Consider the following 26,836-nt stretch of genomic DNA (forward strand, 5'->3'; position numbering starts at 1 on the left):
GAGTCACATAAGCTTTGCAGTTTGGTTGGTTTGGAGGTGGTCTCATTGTGTATGTAGACCAGACTGATCTGCCTTCAGTGCCTCCTAAGTGCTAGGATTAAAAGTGTGCCACAGGCCAGGCATGGGGGTATGAGGCAGAGACAGGTGGATCTCCATAAGTTCAAAGCCAGCCTGGTCTAAAGAGAGAGTTCCAGGTCAGCCGGAGCTACGTAGAGAAACCCTGTCTCAAAAAACCAACTAAAACAAAACCTGTGCCACCATGCCCAAAAGCATTTCGGTTTTGCCCAGGCCTGAGCCTGGAGGGGACAGGAATTCAGATTTCCAAAGGAGCTGGCCAGGCACAAGCAGAGGACAGAAAAATTTGGAGAAAAGAGAGTAGCCATTTTGTTTGTTTTTCCCTGGAGGGGGGCACTCGAAGGATGAGGCAGGGGCAACAGCAGTTGAAAGCAGCCCGGTCTTCTCAGTTCCAACACAGACAGGGATCCATAGCAAGTTCAAGGTCAAAACCAAAACAATGGCAGGATGTAGTTAGTGTGCAGAGCTCTTGTCCAGCTTCCATCCCCAGCACCACAAACACTCAACACTAACACCTGCAAAACTGTCCTGAGTGGAGTTTTCAAGAATGGCCACTCAGCATACCTGAGGGGAAGCCAGGAGAAAGAAAGTCTTAAGAAGGAATGTTCAGGGGCTGGAGAGATGGCTCAGAGGTTAAGAACACCAGCTGCTCTTCCAGAGGTCCTGAGTTCAATTCCCAGCACCCACATGGTGGCTTACAACCATCTGTAATGAGATCTGGCTCCCTCTTCTGGCCTTCAGGGATACATGCAAACAGAATACTGTATACATAATAAATAAATAAATCTTTAAAAAAAAAAAAAGAAGGAATGTTCGATCAGCGCTGCTGAAGCAACCTGGTGTATATAGTCCAGGCCAGTCTCAAAAACAAAAGAAAAGAGGGACATTTGAGGAATGTTTGTTTCAACATACATCAACTCTGAAACATGTTTTCCTGCCGTCAGAAAGTCCTGAACTGCATAAGCGATGGGCGTGGGTGTAGGATGGAGAGAGTATGGTGGCACCTGCCCTGAGCGCTTGCCCTGAGGAGGCTGAGATAAGAGGACCATGAATTTCAGGCTCACTTGGGCTGCAGAATGAGAACCTGTTTCAAAAAAAAAGGACAGTGTGGTCTACAGAAATGGATCGGGTTAAGAGCAGGAGACCTGGGCTCATTTCCCAGCACCCATGTTAACCAGCTTACTGCTCCCTCTTCTGGCTTCCAAGAGCACCCACACATACCTGCATAGATGCGTTCAGTCACATAAATACAAAATAAACCTTTTTTAAGAAAAAAAAAAAAAAAGACAACAAAAAAGTGACAGCCTCTCCAGGCAGTAGTGGCGCACGCCTTTGATCCCAGCACTCAGGAGACAGTGACAGGTGGATCTCTGTGAGTTTGAGGCCAGCCTGGTCTATATAGTGAGTTCCAGGACAGCCAGGACTACACAGAGAAACCCTGTCTCAAACCCCCCTCCAAAATAGTGGCAGCCTCTTTACACCTTGCTTCCTCTTACCCAAAAGGCCAATCATGTCTCAGGCTAGGGGTGTGACTCAGTGTAGAGCTCCTGTCTAGAATCCCCCGTGAGGGTCTGAAGGCATGGTTCAGTGTAGTTTTGAACTGCCTGTACAAGGCCTTAGCATCCATCTCCAGCCCACATCAAGATGTGGGGAAATGCATAACAACACTGCCATGACTCTTGGACTGGTTTGTGAGGATTCAGTAAGTTTAGGTCATGAGGTGTTTGGGAGGTATTATTCCATCTATATATGTATATAATATGTGTATGTATGTATATAATGTGTGTATGCATGTATATAATGTGTGTGTATGTATGTATATAATGTATGTATGTATGTGTATGTATGTATATGATGTGTGTATATATGTATATGATGTGTGTATGTATATAATGTGTGTATGTATATAATGTGTGTATGCATGCATATAATGTGTGTATGCATGTATATAATGTGTGTATGTATATAATGTGTGTATATATGTATGTGATGTGTATATGTATATAATGTGTATGTATGTATATGATGTGTGTATATATGTATACAATGTGTGTATATATGTATATAATGTCTATACATACATACAAAAGCTATGCTGACCAGGCACCAGCTCTCCTGGTAGCCAAGCCAGTCCTAGGGCATACAGCTTTGTTCTCGTTCCCAGGGTCTAGGGTAGGCGGTAGGGATGGTGCGTTTCTTCCATTAGGGCGTGTCATACACGTGGTGGCGGCGCACACCTTTAATCCCAGCACTCGGGAGGCAGAGCCAGGCGGATCTCTGTGAGTTCGAGGCCAGCCTGGGTTACCAAGTGAGTTCCAGGAAAGGTGCAAAGCTACACAGAGAAACCCTGTCTCGAAAAACCAAAAAAAAAAAAAAAAGAGTTAAAGGAGAAGGTCAAAGTTTCATGTTAATAAGGGAAACTAAACGGGGCCTGGTGACGCTGGCTTGTCGTTGCACTTGGAGAGAAGAGACAGGCAGATGTGGTCTTGTCTCAGCAGAGCCGTGAGTCTTCCAGGAGTTCTGAGGGCTAGGGCAAGGGAACCTGAGGAGATTGAGGCCAGGCTTCTTTTCTCTTCACTGCTGCTGTGGACACAGGTTAGTGACGGGGTTCGGGAGTGTCTGCAACTGCTGAACTTCTGCTGGGGTCTTTGAACACTGACTGGCCATCTGACCTTAATCCAGGCTGTATTCTGTCTGGAAGCTGCGCATGCCTGTCTTTGCCTCTTGTTCCTCATGGCCATCGGGGCAGAGTGACCCAGTTTCTGCTCACACACAACACATGTTCTGTGTGATCTTATTTACTTTTTTTTTGAGCTGAGGATCGAACCCAGGGCCTTGCACCTGCTAGGCAAGCGCTCTACCACTGAGCTAAATCCCCAACCCCCGATCTTATTTACTCTTGTCGTTTCCATGGTAAGACCCTCCTTTTTCTGTTGAGACAGCCTAATGTAGTCCAGGTAGTTCTCAACACTCTTGAAGTAGCAGAGGATGACCTTGAACTAATCTTCCTGCCTCCACTCCTCAAGTGCTGGGATTACTGACCTTCATAACCATGTCTGATTCATGTGATGCTCGAATTGAACTAAGGGCTCCCTGCATGCTAGTTAAGCACCCTGCCACCTGATTTCCAGCCCTACCCTGCTTGTGTGTGTGTGTGGTCATTGCACGTCCTTTGTTTTGTTTTGTTTTTGAGACAGGGTTTTTCTGTGTAGCTCTAGCTGTCTTGGAACTCTCTATGTAGACCAGGCCTGCCTCTGCCTCGCAAGTGATGAAAGGCATGTGCCACCATCATGCTGGGTTTCCCCTTGCTTTTTTAATTTCAATTTGAATTTTTATTATCTATTTTAAATGTTTCCTTTATTTATGTTTATGAGTGCTTTGTCTGAATGTGTATCTATATGTACTTGCCTGGTGCCTATAGAGGCCAAAAGAGGGCACAGGATCCCCTGGAACTGGAGTTACAGATATTTGTGAGTTGCCAGGTGGATGGTAGGTCATGACTAATCCCTGCCAGCACTCAGGAAGCAGAGACAGGTGAATTTCTGTCAGTTGGAGGCCAGCCTTGTTTATATAGTGAATTTCAGGATAGCTAGAGCTACATTGTGAGACCCTGTCTAAACAAACAAATAAAACCATCCCCACACACACACCCCAAAAAACCCAAAATACAAACAATCTTGCCAGTGACCTGCCATAGCCTTGAAGTGTGGTACCATGTTTCCTGCATCCCTCTATCTACATGAGTAATGATTGTTTTATTTTATGTTTTTGGTTTTTCGAGACAGGGTTTCTCTGTGTAGTTTTTGGTGCCTGTCCCGGAACTCACTCTGTAGACCAGGCTGGCCTTGAACTCACAGAGATCCGCCTGCCTCTGCCTCCCGCGTGCGCCACCGCCGACCATCGGCGAGTAACCTCATAGAGAAACTCAAAGCGAGGGTATGTTGGCAATGCCTGTGACCCCAGCACTGAAGCAGCTAAGGCAGGAGGGTTTGGAGGGTGATACCAGCCTGGGCTACGTAGTAAGACATTTCCTAAAAACAGTGACAGGTGGGGAAGGTGTCTCAGCATGTGAGGGCACCTGCGGGAAAGCCTAAAGACCTGAGTGGACTAGTTCCTAAGAGTGATCCTCTGACTTCTACGAATTAGCTGTGTCCTGTGTGTGTGTGTGGGGGGGGCGCATACACACGCACACACACACACACACATGCACACACACACACACACGCACGTACGCACACGCACACACACACACACACACACACACACACACACACACACACACACACACACACACTAAATGCCAAATAATAAGGAGGCTGGGGAGATGGCAGAGGAGGTGAGAGCAATAGTTGCTCTTCCAGAGGACCCGGGTTCGAGTCCCAGCATCTATGTGGCAGCTCACAACCCTCTTTACCTCCAGTTCCAGGGGATCCTGAGCCCCTTTCTAGCCTGTACAGGCACCAGGCAAGCACACGGTATAGACACACATGCAGCAAAATACCCACGCACGCACGCACGGACACATACAACTTTAATTGTTCTCCAGACAGTTGTGTCCCACCGGTTCTTCAGTCTGGCTTCCTGCTTCAAGAGAGCGAGCTTGGCTTTGTCCTCCACCCTTTATCCCACTCTCCCGCAAACGTGTGGGCTCTGCTTCCAAACCAGCCTTTGCCACTGGGTGCCATCGGCTCCGTTGCAGCCATCTGCCCTCCACCACTCAGCCTCCGGCTCTGCCTAGAACAGTTATTGCTCTTGCCGTTGAGGTAGTCTTGTGTAGTCCAGGCTGGCTTTGCTCTCACTCGGTTGCTGAGGATGGCCTTGAACTCCTGGTCCTTTTTCCTTCACCTTTTGATTACTGTTGTGTGGCACTATTCCTGGGTTCTCCAATCTTTTTATTTTTGGGGGACAAGGCCGTTCTAAGTTAGTTGCCCAGTTAGGTTTTGAACTCATTTTATAGTCCAAGCAGGCTCTGAATTGCTATCTGTGCATATGTGCCATGTGTGGGGCTCAGGGAGCACTTTGCTCCAACTACCATGTGGGTTAGGGAGATTGAACTCAGGTTGTCATGCTTGATGGCAGGCAAGCAAGGACCTTTACCAGCTTAACCCTCTAGCCCCTCCCCTCCCAGCTTTCTTTTTTTTTTTTTAAATGTGTATTGGTGTTTTGCCTGCATGTATGACTGTGTGAAGGTGTCAGATCTCGGAGTTATAGACGGTTGTGAGCTGCCATGTGGGTGCTGGGAATTGAACTCAGGACCTCTGGAAGAGGTCTTAACTGCTGAGCCATCTTTCCAGCCCGGTTTTTTTTTTTTTTTTTTTTTTTTTTAAATCAACTATAAAACACGAGATTAAATAAAGCCAACCCACTGCCCAGGGCATTTGTTCCAGTTGACAGACATCATAACTAATGGTAAGGGCCGTGAGGGGCCAGATAAACGGCAGGCTTTCTTGTTTAAAAGAAGGGAGAGCTTCTCCTAGCACGCGAGAGGCTCTGAATTCAAATCTCAGTACCCTACAGGTAGCTCGACAGCCATGTGTGGTGGTGTACACTCCCAATAAAGGTGGAGACAGAAAGCTCCAGGGCTCCAGGTCAGCTTGGGCTACATAAGCTAACATTTGAGTAGAAACGGCGCCAAGCACTTATCACAGTAAGTTAGTTTGAGCTGTACTCCAAGGCTAGGCAATATCCCTGGTGAAAAACCGAAGCAAGAAACGCCCCTGCGCAGTCCTTTCACATCAAGGAACCGCCGGCACAGTTAACTGCTGGAAGACACTAGGGACGGTGGGCGTGCCCAGACCGAACGGGCACGCGGCTAGGCCAGGCCTCTAGGTCGCAAGGCCCGCTGGGAGTTGTAGTCCTTTGTTCACCTTGCAACGTCACCGCCTCCAAGACGCAAGCACTGCGTCCTTCCATCCACCCCTCGCTCTGTTGGTAGGTTCCGTCGCGCCGCCCATTAGCCTGTCTACCGCGGACATGGTATGGCCCTACCAACCCGAACTCTGTTGCACAGTCTCTCCCTCTTGTCATTTCCAAGTCTGAAATCCTCCCTCTGACCTTGGTACGCTCCAGCCACACCCCCTCACGGCCCTCCGTCGTATTTCTCAGCGCAGGCTCCCCTTGTCCACAGTCCGTTAGTTTGCGCCGGCTCCTCCTTCCCCCAGCGTTGGTCGCCGGCTCCCCCTCTTCTTCTGCGTTGGTCGGCGCCGGCTCCCCCTCTCGCTTCGCGTTGGTCGGCGCCGGGCTCCCCCGCTCGCTGCAGTGGTTCGGCCGCGGCGACCCCTCAGCGGCGCGTCCCCCGCCGCCGCGGTCCCGCTCCGCGTCTTCCCGAAGCCGCGCTCCCGCGCCTCTCGGTCGGCGGACCTGCAGCCCCCCGTGAGGCCCGTGGCCTCCCGCTCGCCATGGTCCGCCCGCGCCGTGCCCCGCACCGCTCCGGTGCCGGGGGCCCCCTCGGAGGTCGCGGCCGGCCACCGCGGCCCCTGGTCGTGCGCGCCGTGCGCTCGCGTTCCTGGCCCTCTGGTCCTCGAGGCCCGCAGCCCCCGCGGATCCGGGCCCGCTCGGCCCCTCCCATGGTGAGTCCCCGGGTGTGCTTCCAGAGCCTTCCACGCACGCCCCGCCCTGCCGCCCCTCCCCTGGCGGGCGCCTTTGTCCGCAGCGCCCACGGGTCTCCCGCGGGAGGGCGCACCCGGGGTCCCGGATCGGCCCTCGGTCGGCTCCCGGCACTCCCCTTTGTTGCGCGGCGGCGGCCTGGGCGGGGGGCGGGGTACGGGGGCGGGGCGGGTTCGAATTACTGCTGACCGCGCGGCCGGCTGCACACGCGCGCGGGGGGCGCCTGGCGGGCGCGCTTGTTTTTCCAATTGCAAAGTTGGTCCTCGGGCTTCGGGTCTGGAAAAAGGCGAGGCGGCCGGCGGAGAAGCCCGGCGTGTACACTCGCACCCAGCTGTTGCTCGCGGGGGCGTTGTCCCCCGGGGGCCAGATGGCGACTGTGGACAGTCCCTCCACTTGCGCGCCCGCCCCGCGGCGAGCCCAGACCTTAAGCCTTAAGGTAAGGCTTAAGGTAAAACCTTCAGCGCTGTCGGTTCGTGTGGCTGTCACCTCTGCCCACACTATAACGTGCGCGCACTTTCTAGAAACATTGAGGTTTTCTTGGGGAAACAAAACTGCCTATTGTGCTGGTTGACTCGTGGCCACACCTGCGCATGCTTGGCCAGCTGTGCGCTGTTCCCTGGCTTGGCTCTGACCACTTCAGTTCTCTGTGACGACGTTGCCCTTGTCGGAGCTGAGGCGAGTTTGCCGCTCGGTCACCTGCGGAACGCAGACACACCCCTTGCTGTAATGCCGCTTAGGCCTGAGGCTTTCCCTTGGTGTTGAAGCTGCTCCGTGGGTCCTCAGATGCGTCCCTTCCCCACAGATGTGGCTTGGCTTTGCCATGCAGTGCGCAGCAAGTCAGGCATGCGTGGACGCGAACTTGACTTGGGAGCCGCGCTTAGCGGAGTCCCTAACTGTGCACTTGGCTCCCAGTGTGTTCCCCTGATGTTGTGGGCATACAGGTGTTCTTGGGGTGCAGGCACAAACACATCGTAAGCATCTCAGTGGTTACACACACACACACACACACACACACACACACACACACACACACACACAGAGTCTGGGGTTTCGCTTGGGTCCTTAAGTATGTCTGCCTGACTTTCATTTAGGCCCGACTGTGTCGTGGTGCACACACTGACTGACACATGTGGCCGCGTGTAGTGTTGTCTCAAAGCACGCACGTGTGCAGGCCAGGCAGCCCAGGCAGCCCAGGTGCCCGGTGGCTCTAATCCCGAGAGCTTGGTGCTGCAGGGCGGGCCTCGTCATGAAGGCCCTTCAGTGGTGTTCACTGAAGACCGACCTAGGCTGGTCTGCTGCTTAAGCCGCCGGGAGAACACTTTGTGGTCTGTCATCACACAGGGTATAAAGGCCTCATGAGCTTAGAAATGAGCCGCGGATGCATTCGCCACTATCAGAAGGGTCTTCGTTCGGCCTGGAGGCACGCACGGGTCTGTCTGTTCAGAGGCTGGTCCAGGAGCCCGCTTGGTTTTTGGAAATGTTTTGGCTGAAAAGAGTTTAGCTTGTACTCTGGGGGTTGGGGGAGGGGGATGTGTGGCTTCACTTAGCACCATCATTCAGCATTCCTCCAGGTCAAACGTTTTGGTGCAAGGGAGTCTCCGGGAGTCTCCCCATTTTTCTCCAGGATGGTCTTTTTGGTTTTTGGTCGATGCCTCCTGGGGGTCCTCAGGGAAGGCTATCATTTGTGGGAGTCTCCTCTTGGGGGTGACAGTGGCCTTAGGGTGGCTCAGCACTGGGGCCCTGATGCAGTCCACAGCTTCTGACAGATAGGTCTAAGGGTGAGACCGTTAGGATGGCTGCTTTGAGGTCTTGACTTCAGGGAAGGGATTGGGGGACCTGGAGTAGTGTGTCCCAGGGACTGAGTCTGGACCTGAGGATGTCCCCTCTGGGAAGTGTGGAATGGTCTAGCTTTGCATGACCTCAGAATTCTCCCTTCTGCCGCAGGAAGGTGCTCGAGTCTTTGGGGCCCTAGGGCCCATTGGGCCCTCTTCACCTGGGCTCTCTCTGGGGGGACTTGCAGTGAATGAGCACCGGCTCAGCAACAAACTGCTGGCCTGGAGTGGTGTGCTGGAGTGGCAGGAGGTGAGCCTGGCTGGGCCCAAACCCCGGGGCCAGTGGAGGGTGTGGATAGCCTGGACACTTGGCTGAGTCCTCAACCGCCGCTCCCACCTGCAGAAGCGTAGACCCTTCTCGGACTCCACAGCCAAGCTGAAGCGCACCCTGCCCTGCCAGGCCTACGTGAACCGGGGCGAGAACCTGTGAGTGTGGGAGTGGGCAGAGCCCGGGGCAGCCTAGGATGCAGGGATGGCTTCTGACGTACTCCTACCGCAGGGAGACGGACCAGTGGCCCCAGAAGCTGATCATGCAGCTCATCCCACAGCAGCTGCTGGTGAGACCAGTGGGACTGTGCCCGCATAGCCCAAGCCCTGCCCCCAGAGCCAAACTTTCACCCCAGGATCTCCCCACACTTGCCTCACCATGATCAGTGGCTGCCCTTATCACCCACAGACCACACTGGGCCCCCTGTTCCGAAACTCTCAGCTGGCCCAGTTCCACTTCACGAACAGAGACTGTGACTCGCTTAAGGGCCTCTGCCGCATCATGGGCAACGGCTTCGTGAGTGGGGATGGGGGGGCAGTGGGGTGGGACCTAGTTCAGTCCTGTGATGGGAGTCTTCTGTACCTCTTAAATGGTCATCCTGGGACCTTGGTGAGGTGGTACTGTGAAGCAACAGGTACAGGAACCTGTGAGTTGGCCAGAGTGTATGGTGTTCCTCATTTCCTGCCTGTGGAGTCCAGCATGCCTTGCTACTCAGGGTGTGTGTGTGTGTGTGTGTGTGTGTGTGTGTGTGTGTGTGTGTGTGTGTGTGCGCGCGCGCGTGTGTATGGGGGTGGTGGTGGTGGTGGTCTTGGTCTTGTCATCTGGTGGCCAGCCCCTACTATGGACCCAGTCTGAGGTCACTGGGCTGTAGCAGGTGGCGGGACAGGGTCGGAGGAAGCCACCAGCCCATGCATGCAGAGGATTAGACTCCAGGCTCTTCCCTGGCTCGGCCTTAGGCTGGTCTGCCCCTCCTACTTGGCCACCTCCAAGGATGTGTCCTTTTTCTGGGACCCACAGACTGGGACATGTGAGGCCGCAACCTTGTACCAGCAGCAGCTCTGGGATAGTATCCTGGAGTTGGGCCCAGGATCTGGAGAATTAGTCCAGAAGGCTGGCTGGTGAGGTACAGGTTCTCCATCCTGGCACAGGATGGGGTGGCCTACAAGGTAGCTGTCCTCCCATTGAAGAGGACCTGGCACCTCAGTGTTGTGCGGCCAGACCCCTACAGACGGGGTGCTGGGGTCCTCAGAGGGGAGGTGGGGCCTGCCCTGGGTGATACAGCAGCCTGCCCACTACCTGTTCTTTAAAAATGTAAGGATTTTGTTTGGTTTTGTTTTTTTAAATGGTATGTATGTGTCATGTGTACGCCTGGTGCTGCAGAGACCAGGAGAGGGCGTCAGATCCCATGGGACTGTGTGGAAGATTGCGAACTGGGAACCAAACCTCGGTCCAAACAAGAACAGCTGGTTCTCAGTGCTGAGCCTTCTCTCCAGCACCCTGCCACCTGCTGTTAACCCAGCAGCAAGGCTGGGGTCTGGAGAGAAGTGGGGGACATGGCCGTATACGTCCTTGGCTCCCACTGTCCCTGCCCTGTTAGTTGTCGGGCTGAGGAGGTAGCGAAGAGTGATTCACCTGCTCTTGGGAAGGCTTGACTGAGCTGTGTGTTAGTGACTCTGGCCTGTCCAAGCAGGTCAGATGTTGAACGTGGAGGGCCAGGCCCCTGATCTGCAGCCCTGTCCCCACAGGCGGGCTGCATGCTCTTCCCCCACATTTCTCCTTGTGAGGTGCGCGTGCTGATGCTCCTGTACTCGTCTAAGAAGAAGATCTTCATGGGTCTCATCCCCTACGACCAGAGCGGCTTTGTCAACGCCATACGGCAGGTCATCACCACTCGCAAACAGGTGTGCCAGCTGAGTGCAGCCTGGTCCTGGTACCACAGTTGGCTCACCATCTACATTTGACTGGTGTGGAGTGTGATGTGAAGGCAGAAGTAAGGAGCATCAGGGGAGCTGTGGAAAGGCAGCAGCCCATCCAGACAGGCCTTGACTTGGTGGGAAAAGTAGCTTTATAGGCTTTGAAGGGTACAGGAGACTGCTGGGGTGGGTCCTGGGTGTAGAATCCTTTGCAGAGCAGGAGGCCCAAAGTCTCTGGAGGGTGGCAATGTGTCCTGGCACCTGGCTGCCAAATGTTCATGGTGTCCACCTGCTAGCTGCTAAAGGTAGCTGTGGGCCTCCACACCACCCAGGGCCTGAGACTTGTCTTAGGTCACTTGGGAGCACAGAATGTTGGCAGTGAGCACAGAACCAGTCTGCGGCCTGCTGGAATTGCAGTCAGCGCTGCAGCCAGCTAGTGGGAAATTAGGAGCCGGAGCTGCTGGCAGCAGACTGGTGTCCTGTCCACAGGCCGTGGGTCCTGGAGGCGTGCACTCTGGACCTGTTCAGATCGTCAACAACAAATTCTTGGCATGGAGTGGTGTCATGGAGTGGCAGGAGGTGAGCTGCGGGGGCTGTGTGGGCTGTTGGCCCTCCTCTGCCCTCCCCTGAAATGCCCTCTCGCTCTGCCCCAAAGCCCAGGCCTGAGCCCAATAGCCGGTCCAAGCGGTGGCTGCCATCCCACGTCTACGTGAACCAAGGGGAGATCCTGTGAGTAGGGTGGGGTGGGGGCGGGGCAGGCAGGCCCATGGCAGTGCAGGCCGCTGTGGGAGGACCTCAGGATTGATACCTGCTGTCTGCTGTGGCAGGAGGACAGATCAGTGGCCACGGAAGCTCTTCATGCAGCTCATCCCACAGCAGTTGCTGGTGAGGTGCAGGGGATGCCAGGCTGGGGGCGGGCGGAAGACCCTGTGGCGGGCTGGTGCAGTGCTGCCGGGCTTCCACAGAGAGCTGGGGTTTCACAAGTGGGCCTTGGCCTTCCCGCAGACCACCCTCGTGCCGCTGTTCCGGAACTCGCGCCTGGTACAGTTCCACTTCACTAAGGACATGGAGACTCTGAAGAGCCTTTGCCGGATCATGGACAATGGCTTTGTGAGTGGAGGGCGGCAGCCAAGGAGAGACAGGCTAATGCAGCTGCCTGTGGCCTGTAACTGCACCAGGGCCACCTGTTGGCATGTGCGGTCCCCCGCAGCCCTCAAGCCCTGACTGGTGGCTTCTACTGAAGGCCCAGGCTTGTCATTACAGAGCGACACTACCAGCAGGCCCCCTAGCTAGAGAGGGCCCTGCCTAGACCAGTGCCTATCCCCATTTAGCACAGGGCTGCCAACCACTGCATGCTCTCAGCTCAGCCCACAATTCCCAGGGAACTTGAGAGGCCTATAGCTCTGGAACTTGAGTTTCCCTCTGAGCAGCAGCACGTGATTCCTGAGCTGGACCTCATGAGGTACCACAGGACATCTGTGGGGAGCCCTTGGTTATTGGCACTGTTAACAGCCAGGGTCTATAGGAGTCTCATGGGCCTTTTCTCCAATGTAAAGGAACGGACTTGCCCACGGTGGGGCTACATGCCCGGCGGCCTTGAACCCCCTGGGACCTGGTTTTAGGGACCTATTAGTCTTGGGTCCAGCTGTTCCCAGATGGGCCAGCTTGTGGCTGAGGAGTGGGTAAATGAGTGTGCTGACTTGGGCCTGCCGTCAGGCGGGCTGCGTGCACTTCTCCTATAAGGCTTCCTGTGAGGTACGTGTGCTGATGCTCCTGTACTCCTCGGAGAAAAAGATCTTCATTGGCCTCATCCCGCACGACCAGAGCAACTTTGTCAACGGTATCCGTCGGGTCATTGCCAACCAGCAGCAGGTCCTGCAGCGGAGCCTGGAGCAGGAGCAGCAGCAGCGAGGGGTAAAGGGGCTCTGCCATGCATGCACTCATGGGCCCTGCCCCCGGGTGCCCCTTCTGACCCTCTCCTGGCTTCTGTCTCTGCAGATGGGTGGCTAGTGGACTCCCAGGCTGGGCGGGCCACAGTCCCAGACGAGGCCCCATGGAGACTGGTGAGCAGCACTTGTTTTCTCCGGAAGCAGCGGGGTGGTCCTGGCTTTAGGGAAACTGCTGCCATGAGGCACTGCCTTCTGGGACCTGTATCCCTGGCAAGGTATGGGTGCCTTAGGTGCCCAGGGGTAGGGTGCAGTCTCATGAGTAGAAGCCACCCCTTCCTACTGCCTCCCAGGTCAGATGCTTCTGAGCAGGGGCTCCTGGGGACTGTACCTGCCCAGCAGCCTGGAGGACAGCGTCCTGAGGTCTCCAAGGATGGTCCTTGCCCCTGTATGTTCCCCTAATAAAGCCTTTTAACCCACACGTTGCCCCTCCTTGCTGATTGTATGCTCAGTGCCAGATGGACGGACCCAGGTCACACAGTGGGTCCACCCCACATGCAGAGCTGCTGAGTCGGGGAGACCATCTCTGGGTGGAAAGGTAGGCCTGTCAGGCTAATGACCCACATGACAGCCTTCCTTTGACACATTTAATCTACTGCACCCGCTCAAACGCCCATCAGGTCAGTGTCCCACAACTGGCTTCTGACACCTGTTGCTGAGTCCTCCACCCCAAAATAGCCCTGGCTGCTCGTCCCCAGGCCAGGTGTGGTAGGTGCCCAGGAGCTCACACGTAAGCCTGAGTTCAGTGGAGTGCCCTGGCAGGTGCCTCCCACATCCCCAGCAAGGCGGCCATGAACAGAGTAGCAGCAGTAGTGTTTATTACGGGCTCAGCCCTCCAAGAACTGGCAGTACAGCCGCTGCAGCGCTGGGTCCAGATGTGGCCGGAGTCGGAGTGGGATCTGAAGGATCTCTAGGAAGCCCTCGGCCAGTGTGGGGGGCTCAAACTGCTTCCTGCGGGACATAAGTGTGGGTGAGGCTCTGCACCCCCTACCCCCACTTCCTGCACCCTCTAGTCCCCTGGAGTCCCTGAACCTGTAGCTGAACATGACCATGTCTGACACCGGTGCATGCGAGGGGTCGGTCATCTCTCGGAACTGCAAAAAGAGGCGCAGAGGTCAGGGGCCATGGGGCTTAGATGAGGGGCGAGGCCTGGAGTGTGGCTCACCCTGTTGTTGTGGCGAGCCTGCTCCAGCGTAGCACAGAAGTTGAAGCAGCGGCAGGGCACGCCTGCATCTCTGGCACACTGGATGTACCTGTGGAGGAAGCAGGTGCTGCTGTCACTGCCAGCCACCACTCTGCCCACCCCACCCCTGCCATGGGGGCCAGTACCTGGCCCGACTCAGGACATCTGGATTGGTGTTGTCAATCACAACTTGCTTCCCCTGCCTCAGTGCTGCCTGGCATGAGCTCACACAGCGCTGCCACGACCCCAATGTGTCCTGTGGGACCCAGGACAGGTCACAAGTCAGTCTGGGGAGCCCCACCCCCAGGACAGTGCTCAGGGAGGGTGGGTGCAGCCTCACCCTGTTTATATAGACATATCCAGCTGACACCAGGTGCTCCTGGACGAAGGTGGACTTGCCGGCTGTGGGGGGCAGTGTGGCCATCAGCTAGTGTCTAGGACCCAAGTGATTGAAAGGGGGAGCCAGAGGTCGGGCTGTGGCGTCTCACCCCCAGGGAATCCAACTGTGACCACTGCCTCTGGGTTGGGGCTGAGGAGGAAGCTGGACTCTGGTATGTAGAGGGGCCCGGCGCTGGAGACGGTTCTCTGGCAGGGGAACAAAAAGCATAAGCCGGGGGAGCCGACCAGGGGCCTCTCACCCTTGACCTTTGTGCCTCACCGGGTCGAAAGCTGGAAGCTCAAAGCCAGCTGCTGGCCACTTGAGGAAGAACTCCTCTGGAGTGGCAAAGGGCAGGCCGATGTTAAGGGCGAACTAGGAGGAAAGATGGCCAGAAGGGATCAGAGGTACAGCAGGGGTGGGTGTGAGCGGGGTCACGGGCAGGGATAATGGGGAACGGGTACCGGCGGGCTCACCAGGCGGTCTGCACAGGAGAAGTCCTTCTTCTTTCTCCCTGGGGCCCAGTTGGCCGGGCGCCCTGCTGCATCTGTAAGGAAGTCCACCAATGAGCTCAGAAGAGGTTCCCGACGCCCCCAGAAGCCTGCTCCTCTTACCTCCCACGAAGATGCTGTCATCGATGGAAATGGGCATGCCCTCGTTAGCCTGCAAAGAGAGGAAGTGAGGAGCCCCTCTATATGGGAAAGCACGGGGGCTGGCTAGACCCCCTATACACGAGGGCTTAGCTGCCGAGTGTCTTCCTCTGCTCCCCCAGTGGCCTGCAGAGGGCGTACATCCCACGGCAGCCCCAACTCCCTGCTCTAACTGCTTGGGTTATGGCCCTTAATCAGGGTCTGCCTTTCTGGATCCGTATGCTCTCATCCTTGGACCACTTCTCCGCCATTTCCCATGTCCCTGATACCTGCCAAGCTCTCCCTTCAGCCATGAGCATCTCTGCTCACCTAACTGCTTCAGACCTCTGAGGAGGCTGGAGTTGGTCCCCTGCACTCCCTCAAGGCATTTACAGTCTTTCCCTGTGTGCAGACCCTTGACCTGCAACTTCTCAGCAGTTCTGCTCTTTAGAGAGATTGAGAGCTGGTCTCCCAAGTCCAAAGCTGGGATTGACAGATGGCAAGGATGGCTGAGGGGCAAGGGCAGCAGAGCCTGAGGGGCCGGGGACAGCCACACAGGGAGGATGCTCACCTGCTCTTGAAGGTGCTCCCACATGCCGCTCACTGGCTTCCGGTTTAGACCTGCATGCGTTGCCACCAGCACCTGTGGGGGTGGCCAGGTCACACTGTCCTCAGTGCTGGGGTCTCCAAGCACTCCTGTCAGCATAACCCTAGCAAAGGCCCCCATTCCACGTCTTCTCTGGGTCCCTGTCCACACAGCCCCTCAGTGTCCCTTCTGGCTGTACCTGAAATGGGACCCCCAGCTTCTCCAACACAGCCTCCACCTTGGCCTTGAACGCCTCTGCTGGCAGCTTCCCTCGTCCAATGCCCATTTGATTGGTGAAGATTACCAGCTGGGGATAGACAGGGACACACTGGAGCCCCCTCACCACAGCTCAGCCTGAACTTGCCACACAAACCTGCATGTATCCATGCATACACACACTAGCCCTCATACCTTGTATCTCTTGGCATCTAGAAAATATCCATACATACACCTACATACCTTGTAGCCCTCAGCATCCAGCTCCTGTAGCTTCTTTGGAATCTCTGGGTACAGAATCCTAAGGTCCGAGGGAAGTAGCAAGTGTCTTGTAGCCTAGAGAACTCTGGGCTCCCATCCCAGCCTCTTCCCATGTCCCACCTCACCTCCAGTCACTAGGGCTAGTGGGGAAGACCTTTCCAGAGCGGGTGGTAATGAGAGTCCCGTCTAGGTCAAAGGCAGCCACCTGGTATCACCAAAAACAAGGACAGGAGTACTGTTATCTCTGGCCTTCCTCACAGGCTGGCTGACACCAGCCCTTTGATACTGGGGTTACCCTTAGGAGCAGGGAACCCAAGTCCCAGAGTGCATGACTGAGGTAGAGAAGACAGCCCTGAACCTTACTGCTCCTGTGTCCTCTGCTCCCCTTTCCAGCCCTTAATGGAGACTGGTGTCCTGAGCATCTCCTTGGAGGATTACAGCTCAGAAAGAGCAAAGGTCTTTGTTGGAAGAGCTGGAGAGATGACTCAGTGGTTACATGAGGTGGCTCACAACTGCTTGTAACTCCAGCTCCAGAGAACCCAGTGCTCTCTGGCCTCTGCAGGCACCTGTATACATGTGATGCACATAAAGTCATCCAGGCTCACATGAAAAAAATGAGTAAAATTTTAAAACAAAACTCGCTGTTGGCTGAGCGCCCAGCCAGGGACTAGACTCCACATTTTCAGTGGCTTCGTCATTTCAGAGTGGTCCATAAACACATCCAAAAAAGGTTTGGTCATCACTGATCACAGGGCCTGATCGGTATCCTGCACCTTAGTGGTGGCAGCTAACACTGGGGTCTCAACAATCTGAGCTGAGGCTCAGAGACTTATTTTATTATGTATACAGTGTGTTCTGTTTGTATGTATGCCTTCACCCCAGAAGAGGGCACCAGATCTCATTACAGATGGCTGTGAGCCACCATGTGGGTGCTGGGAATTGAACTCAGGACCTCTGGAAGAGCAGCCAGTGCTCTTAACCTCTGAGCCATCTCTCCAGCCCGAGGCTCAGAGACTTTGATAAGACCATCCCAGGGCTGCTCAGCAAACCTTGGGATTAAATGGCATGACAGTGAACTCACCTTGCCCTGGGGCTTTACCCCAGATGCCGTGAACACCAGTAACTTCTTGAAGCTCTCCCAGCCAGGGGACGATTTCCGTACCCGCTTTTTCTGAGGCTCAGCATCCTCCTGGTCCACTGGATCCACAGGAGGAGTGCCCGGTGGAGTATCTGGCTGGGATCCCGATGTGCTGATCTCTTCCCAACGCAGGGTCAGGGGGTGTAGGCCATTGACCAGATACAGGATGTCCCCCAAACTTAGAGAGCCCGACAACCCTGGTTTCAACTCCTGGACCCCAACAGTTGATGGGTTAACGCCTAGCTGTGGAGAAAGGAGGAGCTAGGGTTGGCTCCACCCCCTCAGGGAACACCCACCTCCCCACCAAGTCCAATACCCCATTTCCCAATTAGATCCTTAATCTTTCCACCTAGTCACTTCGTGCTACCAGCCAGAACTTTGAGAGGTGACAGGCGTCCAGTCTGGCACGATGGGAAAGGAAATAGCTAACTAGCCTTGTGAAGGGCTGCAATTCCACCCCGGCCCCTCCCCCAAGTCCTTGCTACCCGTTGCTGAGACACTGGTACCTGTTTCACTGCCACTGTCCGGGTCTCAGGGTCTGCAATCAGCTCCACTGAGGGTAAGGGGATGGAGTCAGGCTTTATATCACGTAGGGGCGTGGCCAGCTACAGACTACACCTTGCACTTCGGAGGAAGACGCACTTTCCTCCCTCCCCCAACACAGGGCCTCAAGTAACCCAAAGTAGCCTAGAACTCGCCACATACTGGTGGCCGGCCTTAAACTGATCCTCATGTCTTTCCCACCCAAGTGTCTGGATGACAGGTCACCCTCGGCCCGAGGCAGTTCGTTCATTCCTCAATAAGGCCGAGACCTACACTTGGAGAGACCAGAGTCCCTAGGATTGCCAGAGACCCGGGATTGCCCAGGTCAGGTGGTTTTTTATCTGTAGGGTCGGTCGGCGTGCTCTAATGAGACACACTGAGTAGACCCTAGGTCTCGGGCACGGCCCGACACATCCTGCTCAGAAACCGTCTCTGCTGTGAGCACCTCGGCCGGGTGACAGTCTCTCGGGTCCGCTCTGTCCCTCCCCGAAAGCCCGTCTAGCTCCTGGCTAGGCACAAGCTCCCCTGCAGCTCTTGCGGCCGCAGATTCACTCCCGCGCCCACCTTGATTTCGGGAGCACTTCCGGTCCGTCACCTGGGTCAGGGGCCCCCGACCGAGGACCAGCGCTTGGCCATCCGGCAGGAATATAGGGGGTGGTCCTCCAGCGGGGCTCTGCAGCCACAGGCGGCCCCGGGACCCCAGCCGTGACATCCCGGGATGCGGCGAAGGAGGACGAGTTCCTGCTGTGCTCGCTGCAGCCAGCTTGGGTCCGCTACCGGAAGTCCTGCCTTCCCACTAGAGCCGCTCCGGAAACTCCGCCCCTGACCCGTGGGCGGGTTCAACGTTTCCCAAGCTGCCACAGCAGTGTCAATACGTAGCTAGTGAGGATGGCGCAGTTGGGGTCACTTCCGAATTCATTCCCAAACTCACCACAGCTGTGGGAAAGAACTGTCGGAAGCTTTGGCTCCTCCTCCCACGGCGCATGCGCCGCCCCTGACCCGCATGCGGCTTTATGAGCCCGCGGCCAGGGGGCGTCTGGATCCGTGGGCACTAGAGCCCTACCGGGAGTCACTTAGTTTGGTTTTAGTTTGTTTGCTGAGATAGGTCTCAGGATATATTCTTGTTAAAATTCTTTCCTGGGCCGGGCGGTGGTGGCGCACTCGGCAGGCAGAGCCAGGCGGATCTCTGTGAGTTCGAGGCCAGCCTGGGCTACAGAGCGAGTTCCAGGACAGGCTCCTAACTACACTGAGAAGCCCTGTCTCGAACCCCCCTCCCCCAATTCCTCCCGGGGCGTGGTGGCACACCTGTTTAATGCCAGCACTCAGGAGGCAGAAGCAGGCGGATCTCTGGGTTTGAGGCCAGCCAGGACTACAGTGAGACCCTGTCCCTACCTCTAAAAAAACGTTTCTTTCCAAGTGGAGACCTAAACAATGTCTACCCTCCTCCTAAAGTCTGAAAGATAAACCGAAATACGATTCCACCAGAGATCAATCTGGGGGAACCAGTGAGTTTACTGGGCTTACAGAGCATCGTGAGGAGTTACTTACTCAGGGTGTGGTGCTATCTGCAAACGCCACACTGGGTAGCCTTTCTTTACCTGGCAGGCATGACACCTTTCCCATACTGCACAGGATAGAGCCTTTCCCCCTACTTCTTCATCGCCTATATCCTCTAGCCCCTTTAGGGCAGAACTGAATATAGCTGCTCGTGAGGAGCAGCAGGGCACTCAAGGGGAAGGTCCCACGACCCTCCTTGCTTCCTCCTTCTGTGAGCGAAATCTGCTGTCAAGAAGCCCAATTGGGCTTATCTTTCAGCCTAGATGAATTATTTGGCTTGGATGTTAGTCCACCACAACACCCTAGCTGGTCTCCAACTTGCAGAGATCTGCCTGCCTCTGCCTCCCAAATACTGGTATTAAAAGCAAGCGCTACAACCAGGCAGTGGTGACTCACACCTTTAATCCCAGCACTGGTAGGCAGAGGCAGGCAGATCTCTGAGTTCAGGGTCAGCCTGGTCTACAGCACAAGCTCCTGGACAGTTGGGTACATAGAGGAATCCTGTCCCGAAAAACAAAATAACCCAAATAAGTGAGCACCACCACACCTGGCCATTGGTGGGGTTTTTTGCTTTATTTTTGTTTGTTTTTCGAAAGGGCGTTTCTCTGCGTAGCCCTGACTGTCCTGGAACTCACTCTGTAGACCAGGCTGGCCTCAAATTCAGAAACCCGCCTGCCTCTGCCTCCTGAGTTCTGGGAATAAGGGCTAGCCTGGCTTTGATTTGTTCTTTAAGGCAGGGTCTCTAGAAGTCCAGGTTGACATTAATTCCTGTGCCTCCTAAATCCACCTCCCTGTTGCCGGGATGACAGACGTGCGCCACAGGGCCGGCCTTCTTCACTCCTCTGAGACAGCAGAAAGAAGCCGTATTTGTCCCTAGCATTCAGTGCCCGCCACCCCACCGCCGCACACACTCTTCCTTTATTTCCATGATGTTGAGTTCTCCGCTGTCAAATCAAAGTCACTCCCACCTCCGGGGGCAAATGCGCTAAAGCCGGGCGTGGTGGGGTAGATGGAAATGCCGATAGACTAAGGAGCCAGCGCAAAGGGGACAAGCAGCTGCCCGCGCTGCCCGCTTGGTGGGAGGCGGGAGGTTCCCGCCGTAACCGGCCGGAATGCCGTCTTAGCCCGAATTTCATGTTATTTGAGCGGGCGCCGCAGCGTAGCACCCACCCACAGCACACCACGCACTCGTTAGTCAGAGGTAAAACTTTAATCTCTCAGAGCGCCCCTCCCGACTCCCGGCCCCCACCCCACTCCCCCGCACCCAGGGCCAGGGCGGAGAGCGGTAGAGGCCCCCTGCCCCCTACCCTGGGTGGGAGAGGGCCCTTTAAGGCACCTGTTGGGGTCGGGGGACAGGAAGCTGGTACCGTCCTGGGTAAAGGACAGACTTTGATGGACAGGCTGTTGTGGGGTGTAACCTATGGGGGCGTCAGACGCAGCGCAGGACCGGACTGTCCCCGTGGGGAACCGGATCCAAGTGTCAGGACTAGGGCAAAAACAAAAACAAAAAACCAGCCCCGTAGTGTAACAAACTCCAGGCCTCCGGCCAACGCTGGGGCGGGAGGGCTCGGCCACGCCCCCAGGAGGCCTGGGCCAACCGGTGGGGACTGCAGCAGGGCGGCCTGCGGCTCTCGGGACGTCGGGCAGCCGCCACCGTCCGCAGCCGCCACCGTCCCGCAGCCGGGCTCCGCGGGTAAAGCTTCTGTCGCTAGGCAAGAGACGGAGTTGACCCACTGAGCGTTTGCGAGCGGGCCAATCCCGGAAAGAAGTGTCCTGTTGCTGGGCGGAGGAAGGCTCCAAGACCCACGGCGGAGCGGAGCGCACGGCGGCCGGACGGAGCGCCGCCCTCAGCCCGCTCGGCGCTCTGTCCGCTCAGTATTTCCGCTTCAGCTTCTGGAAGTCGCTGGTGTTGAGCCGCGGCCGCGGCAGGTCCCCGAAGACCTGGGTGTCCTCGGCCTCCCGCAGCACCAGTGCCCGCATGCTAGCAGCGATTCGGTCCAGATCTGGCGAGGAGGGCTGTGGAGGGAGAAGGCGCTCAGTGCGCAGCGCCCAGTTCCAGCCCTCCTGCCCGGATGGTCCAGCAGCTATGGACCTGGACGTCCCGACCCCCCCAGCCCCCTCCACGGTCCTGGCCTGCCAGGACAGCAGGTCCCCGCCTGGATCCCGCGGGGCGTCAGATGGGAACCTGGCCAGGGGAAGTCGGGGGAAGCCGTGTGTCCTCTCCACAGTGCCTCGTTTCCCCCTCCGCCTCAGGGGTTTTCTGTGAAGGATGGTCCAGGCCAGCACAGCCTGAGAGCACCGCACACAGAATGGTGTTGGGGACAGGAATCGTGGGAAATAACTTGACCTTGAGCCTCAGTTTCCCTATCTGACCTCGCCTTCCTCCTAAACTGCAGTGGGCTCCCTGCAGCAAGCCACTCGCGGCCATCCCACCTGTCTCGCTCCCCCCTCACCGGGCCGTTTTCCTCATCTGACGATCGCGCCTCTGTCCTCTTCTCCTTGAAGGCCCACACTGGCACCGACACGGGCAGGGACTTGGCGTACTGCTGGGTGGGCAGGGCTGCGGCCGGGGGCTTGGGGCAGGCCGGGGGGCCGGCGGGGGTCTCCTCACTCAAGCTGCCGTCTGTGACACAGGAAGGCTTCAGCTTCTGCCCCCTCCCCTCGGCCTGGCCTCCCAGGGCTTGGACAACCCAGGACCCTCACCATCTGTACTCTCCGGGTCTGACTCGCAGAAGGGGGGCAGGTCCTGGAGAGTGGCATCCTCATCCATCATGAAGAGTCCTGTGGGTGGGACAGGCCCTGGGCCTCAACAGTCTGCGTTTGTCAGCTCACTCAGGGCCCCTTCCCGGTGCCCACAAAGAGCTTCAACACGGAACCTCTTAAGATCTGCCTGGGGGTAGTGGGGGCTGAGAGAGGGCTCAGCGGTGAAGAGCACTGGCTGTTCTTCCAAAGATCCTGAGTTCAATTCCCAGCACCCACATGGTGGCTCACAGCCATCCATCATGGGATCTGATGCCCTCTTCTGGCATGCAGGTGTACACGCAGATAGAGCACCATATACATAAAATAAATAAATCTTGAGAAAAAAAAAAGATCTGCCTGGGACAATGTGACCCAAAATAATTCAAAAAGATGGTCTGGTGGGGACAAGCCCCTGTGGCCATACCACCTGGCTCCAGAGCCCATACCCTTCATGACATGCTGGTTTTCTCAGGAAGGATGAGGTGACCAGCCATAAGCAATGATAGCAAATGAGTAATTCCTACTCACCCTCAGAGCCCTGTGGTTGCGGTACAGTCTGAGAAATAGCCAACTTCCCGACTCTCTCCAAACAGCAGTCTCTAGCTCCAGTTCCCCACAGTGGGACTCCATGGGACATGGGACATGCTACCCGAGGCTCAACACGCCCTGCAGACTGTCTGGAACCTCCTCTGCTCCTGCTTCCTCAGCTGTGGCAGCAGCCCTACCCTTCCTTTCCTGCACCTCTCACAGAGAACCATGCTCCAGTTCCTTGGCCAGACCAGCCCTCAAGGAAACCGTGTGTCTGTTTAACACAGCATGTGCTGTTGGACCTTGTGAGGCTGCTAGGGAATGCTGTCCTAAGGATACATTAGGACAAGTGTCCAGCGACCAGCAACCCCGCTCCAGCGCCAGTCCCACCAGCTCACCTCCATTATCGCTACCCGCCCAGCCGCTCCCCAGAAGTCTCTGTCTCAGTGGGCTCGTCCTCATCTTCCTCATCATCCTCCCTCACCAGGGCTGGCCGAGGCTGAGGGCTAGGAGCAGGGCTGGGCGGCTGTGGTGCTGGTGGGGGACCAGGTCGGGTGGCGGTGGCAGCTCTGTGTGCCTGGGCGATGTCGTGGAGGCAGCGGCGGGCGGCCTCTGCCAGGGCTCCGCGGCCATGGGCGGCATAGGCGCAGGGCCCTGGGCGGGGCGGCGGCGGCGGCGCTGCAGTCAGCAACACCAGCTCTGTGCCAGTGCGGGCCCGGAAGCGCTCGGCGGCCCCCACGACGGCCTCCCACAGTTCCTCTGGCCGCCCAGACGCCATCCGCGCCCTGTGGGCCAGAGCAGGACAGAGGGGCTGAGGCTGTGCAGTTACCATCTCTGCCCATCCTGAGGGTCCACGTCCCAACGGGACTCCCCTTCCGTGGCATGCACCTGTCCCAGCCGAGCTCCACCCCTTTCTCAAACCTGCTTCCCCTGGACCCGAACTAGTCATTTCCAGCCCTAGGTTTCATCTGGACCCCAACCTGTTCCACACAGGAGCACTCCAAAGCCTGGAGTCTTCATCTGTGTCGGCCATGAGCATTGTAGCCAAGTTGGTTCTGTGGTTATTTCAGTTTGGGCTCTTCCTATTTTTTGAGACAGGCTCTCAAGCACTCAGGATGGCCACAAACTGACTATGTGGATAAAGGTGACTCTGAAGTCCTGATTCTCATGTGTCCAACTCCTGAGTGCTGGGGTTACACGTGCACACCACCACACCTGGTTTATGTGGTGCCGGGACCTGAACCCAGACTTCATCAGTGCTGGCAAGCATCACCTCAGCTGCATCAAGGCCTGTCTAGTTTTGAAGATAGGACTGACACGTACCCCTAGCAATCCTCCTTCCTCTACTACCCAAGTAGCTGGAATGAGAGGTGTGAAGCACCACATATCCAGCCTGATAAAAGTCTTTGAAGACTTACATGAATTTCATATGCACCTTTTCCACGGTGTGTAGGACGTTAATACATATGTGAGCCACGCATGGTAGCATACACCTGAAATCACAACACTCAGAGGCTTTGAGGTCAGCCTCGGACACAGAGACTGGTCTCAATGAAAACCACAGGTGATTTGCAAAGTTTCTTTAGCACAGGGCCTTGGCCACTGCCGGGCCGCCATCCTTCACTTGGTCCAGCAGGTCCTCTTCCACTGCAGGGGAACTGCCCTCCAGAGGTTCCAGGACCAGATGGACCCTGCACTCAGCTCACTGGCCTTCAGGTCACTGCCAACCTTACACTCATCTGGTGAGGGAGCCACACCCTCTCAAGGTCTCCCCAGCCTCCAGCACCCCCGCCCTCCTGCCCCCGGCTTCCAGGGTCACTCTCTTAGGATGGGGCTGAGCTCTGGGCAAAGGAGGATGTGTAGTGGGTAACTGTTCCAGCTGACCTTGAAGCACTGCCCCTAGTGAGGCAGCAGGTAACTGATACACCTGCCTATGACCTGGCCCTGGGGTGTGGCCTCTTTGGACCCTTAAGACCGGAGAGGCTAGATGCTGGCTCTCTTGGCTACCTTGTGATCCTGAATGCTGGATTGCAGACCAAGTCAGAGTCCTCCAGAGAACCACATTGGACTGCACCTCAGCTCTCCTGGATCCTGTAACTGATCTCTTTGCTGGTTCTAAGTTTACCCAAATGATCAGATAAACTACGCGGAACTGCCGTGTTAACTGCCACTTTAAGGATGCTCAGAATCACACCACAGTGGTTATACCTCCTCAGCCCCTGCTGTTCAGGGCTCTGAAGATCCTCTAGGGCTGTCCGCCTGCTTCCCCATCAGACAGGGGGCTCCTGGAGGGCAAGGATCTGGGTCCCCACCAAGACTGACTCAAACCTGGAGTGTGATTATGGACCACTGTGCCTCTCTTCCCCACCAACCAGAGGGTGTGGGCAGCTGAGGTCCCTCCTTGGAGGCACTGTGCACCCTACCACTGGAGGGATTCAAGACCACCAGGACCACAGTAAAGAGAAACAGAATCTAAAGTCTGAATGCAGTTTGAAAGCTCTTCTGTCACTCACACTCAAAAAAGCCAGCCTGCTCAGACTCCACACTGGTCGCCTGCCACCTGACTTAACAAGGTGGGAACTGCTCATGCTGGACCAGAAGGTGCAAACCATTCCTAACCAATCTCTCACTTCCTACGACATGAAGCAGCTGTGGTCACTCCACGTTACAGTCTTAAAGCTCCAAACTCAGGAAGACGGAATCTTGACTGCTCCACCAGCCGAAGTGGCCACTGACAAGGGCAGTCTGTGTCCGGAGCCCTCTGCCAACCCTGAGCTCCACCCTGCCTGATTCAAGAGACTAGACTTCCCATCCCATCTTCCCATTGAGAAGGAGAAGGCTGCAGACGCCAGCCCCAGACACAGGGATGAGCTGTAGTGGTTTGACAGAACCGTCTGCTGGACCTGGAAGTCCTACCCACAGCTTGAGGAGGCGCCCAGCGACTCCTACACACATCTCACACCTTTCCCAGCTGATGGAGGAGTCTGGAAACATAAGGCTCAGGGCAAGCGACTGGTCCAAGATGACAGCCTGTATGCTATTGGCCTGGGCTCTCAAGTCTCTGGGAACAGAAGACAGTAAATGAAGGCAGGACCCAGCTCCTGCGCACTAGTTCTCGGAACAGCCACAGCAACAGTGTGAGAACCGCTCCAGTGGCTTGTAAAGGCGGCTCAAAGGAGGGCGACTTACTCGGACCTCCTAGGCCCGTGGCCGCCTGTGAGGGGAGGCGCAGGGGCAGACAGCAAGGGGGAGCTGCCCAGCGGGAAGGTGCAGGCCTCCCGGGGCAGGCGTGACGGGAGCCACGGAGGAAAACGGCTGCAGCACGGGGCGCAGAGCGGGGCGGCCCCGGGAGGTCCTACCACCGAAGGCGGCGACCCCGGGCTGAAGCACGCCCGCGGCGCACAGAGGCCCCTGCTCTGGGAAGGAGACGGGAAGTCCCGCCCCGGCGGGGACGGGACCGGAAGTCCCGCCCAGAGGCGCCCCCTCACCCACCAGCGACCCCCCAAACAGCCGCATGGACCCGGCTGACCGACAGTGTGAGGGTCCCAGCCCGTTTGCACCACAGAAGTGCAGCTGGTCTAGCATTCGTCGCGAGTCGGACACGAGGGGTTGAGCGTTAGCCATTCAGCACTCAGCCAAGCGTCGCAAGGGGATCGCTGCTCCCTGACCTACGCAGACCGTACCCTTCCCATGGCCGCACGCCCTCCCACTGCCCCTCAACCCGAGGAAAGCCAGATCCTTCCCAAAGCCCAGCTCACAACGCCGCCTCCACTCACGTGCCCGTAGCCAGCATGGCCGGCCAGGCGCCGTCGCCGCCCTCAAAGGGCATGGCGGCTTCCTGCGTCACTTCCGTGCAGCTGCCCCTCCTCCATGGTGTACACCCCGCCTCCCTTCTCCTGGATGCCCCAAATCAAATAGCAACCAGAAGCTTCGTCTGCAAGCAGTGAGCGATGACAAGAGTAGGGTGCTCGTGGGAAAGATGGTGAAAGACTTCGGCTACACTATTTCGACTTGCCAGCAACAAACACGGCTGCATGCCTGTGCTCACACGTGACAAGAAGCGAAGGCAGGCGGCCTGACGTCCCGCGTTCGAAATCGGCTTCTCACGCAGAGGTGGAGGGGAACGGCCCCCGCCCCGACGTGGCAGTCAGCATGGCTTCATGTGCCTGGAGAGCGTATGGACTCTCCCTCCGTCCAGCCTACCCGCTTCCCCCCCACGCCCGCTCTTCAGCACAAAGCTGGCAAAGATTCAATATGGCAGTATTTCTTGCTTCGGTTCGCCCAGCTTAAAAATGGTGGCGCAGCCCTCTTTCCACGGTGACTAAGGAATTTGGGGCAATTTCGTTTCCAGAGGCCTGACGGCTTCACCCCTTATCCTGAGCCCTTCAGCGCCTCTGGTTCAGCTCCTCTCACCTTTTCCTTTCTCTGTTCCGCTTT

The 26,836-nt window shown here is 56.5% G+C and overlaps 3 protein-coding genes across 7 annotated transcripts; 1 reads left to right on the forward strand and 2 right to left on the reverse strand.

Moving 5' to 3' along the window:
- Nucleotides 1-6,359: 6,359 nt before the first annotated feature.
- Nucleotides 6,360-13,061, forward strand: Ptov1 (PTOV1 extended AT-hook containing adaptor protein). Of its 2 annotated transcripts, XR_008213197.1 has the most exons (13): nucleotides 6,360-6,644; nucleotides 8,626-8,763; nucleotides 8,857-8,939; nucleotides 9,013-9,070; nucleotides 9,190-9,297; nucleotides 10,527-10,682; nucleotides 11,184-11,273; nucleotides 11,350-11,423; nucleotides 11,522-11,579; nucleotides 11,700-11,804; nucleotides 12,411-12,608; nucleotides 12,693-12,757; nucleotides 12,934-13,061. XR_008213197.1 is itself a non-coding variant. In XM_052714076.1 (12 exons), the coding sequence occupies exons 1-12, from the start codon at nucleotides 6,474-6,476 to the stop codon at nucleotides 12,702-12,704; spliced, it is 1,251 nt and encodes a 416-aa protein (XP_052570036.1). In that variant the 5' UTR covers nucleotides 6,360-6,473; the 3' UTR covers nucleotides 12,705-13,061. The 2 variants fall into 2 exon arrangements, 1 of the variants encoding a protein (XP_052570036.1); XM_052714076.1 differs by having other exon boundaries at nucleotides 12,693-13,061.
- Nucleotides 13,062-13,441: 380 nt separating this feature from the next.
- On the reverse strand, nucleotides 13,442-18,458 carry Pnkp (polynucleotide kinase 3'-phosphatase). 4 transcript variants are annotated; one of them, XM_052714070.1, is made up of 16 exons: nucleotides 18,137-18,452; nucleotides 17,536-17,582; nucleotides 16,973-17,272; nucleotides 16,017-16,096; nucleotides 15,874-15,931; nucleotides 15,614-15,721; nucleotides 15,400-15,471; nucleotides 14,814-14,862; nucleotides 14,676-14,746; nucleotides 14,482-14,574; nucleotides 14,312-14,408; nucleotides 14,164-14,225; nucleotides 13,970-14,079; nucleotides 13,806-13,893; nucleotides 13,673-13,734; nucleotides 13,442-13,591 (listed from the first exon to the last, which is right to left on the reverse strand). In XM_052714070.1, the coding sequence occupies exons 1-16, from the start codon at nucleotides 18,282-18,284 to the stop codon at nucleotides 13,468-13,470; spliced, it is 1,569 nt and encodes a 522-aa protein (XP_052570030.1). In that variant the 5' UTR covers nucleotides 18,285-18,452; the 3' UTR covers nucleotides 13,442-13,467. The 4 variants fall into 4 exon arrangements, with proteins under 4 accessions (XP_052570030.1, XP_052570032.1, XP_052570031.1 ...); XM_052714072.1 differs by lacking the exon at nucleotides 14,482-14,574 and having other exon boundaries at nucleotides 18,137-18,458; XM_052714071.1 differs by lacking the exon at nucleotides 17,536-17,582 and having other exon boundaries at nucleotides 16,973-17,268; nucleotides 18,137-18,455.
- Nucleotides 18,459-20,324: 1,866 nt separating this feature from the next.
- On the reverse strand, nucleotides 20,325-26,806 carry Akt1s1 (AKT1 substrate 1). Its single transcript, XM_052714079.1, is given in 6 exon segments — nucleotides 20,325-21,145; nucleotides 21,583-21,752; nucleotides 21,833-21,910; nucleotides 22,798-22,813; nucleotides 22,815-23,184; nucleotides 26,176-26,806. Coding segments are annotated over 6 exon segments (831 nt in total). The 5' UTR covers nucleotides 26,229-26,806; the 3' UTR covers nucleotides 20,325-21,001.
- Nucleotides 26,807-26,836: the final 30 nt, after the last annotated feature.

The sequence above is a fragment of the Peromyscus californicus genome, unplaced genomic scaffold (genome assembly GCF_007827085.1).
Source record: "Peromyscus californicus insignis strain IS unplaced genomic scaffold, ASM782708v3 Scaffold_4__1_contigs__length_199733344, whole genome shotgun sequence".
NCBI classification, from domain to species: Eukaryota; Metazoa; Chordata; class Mammalia; order Rodentia; family Cricetidae; genus Peromyscus; species Peromyscus californicus.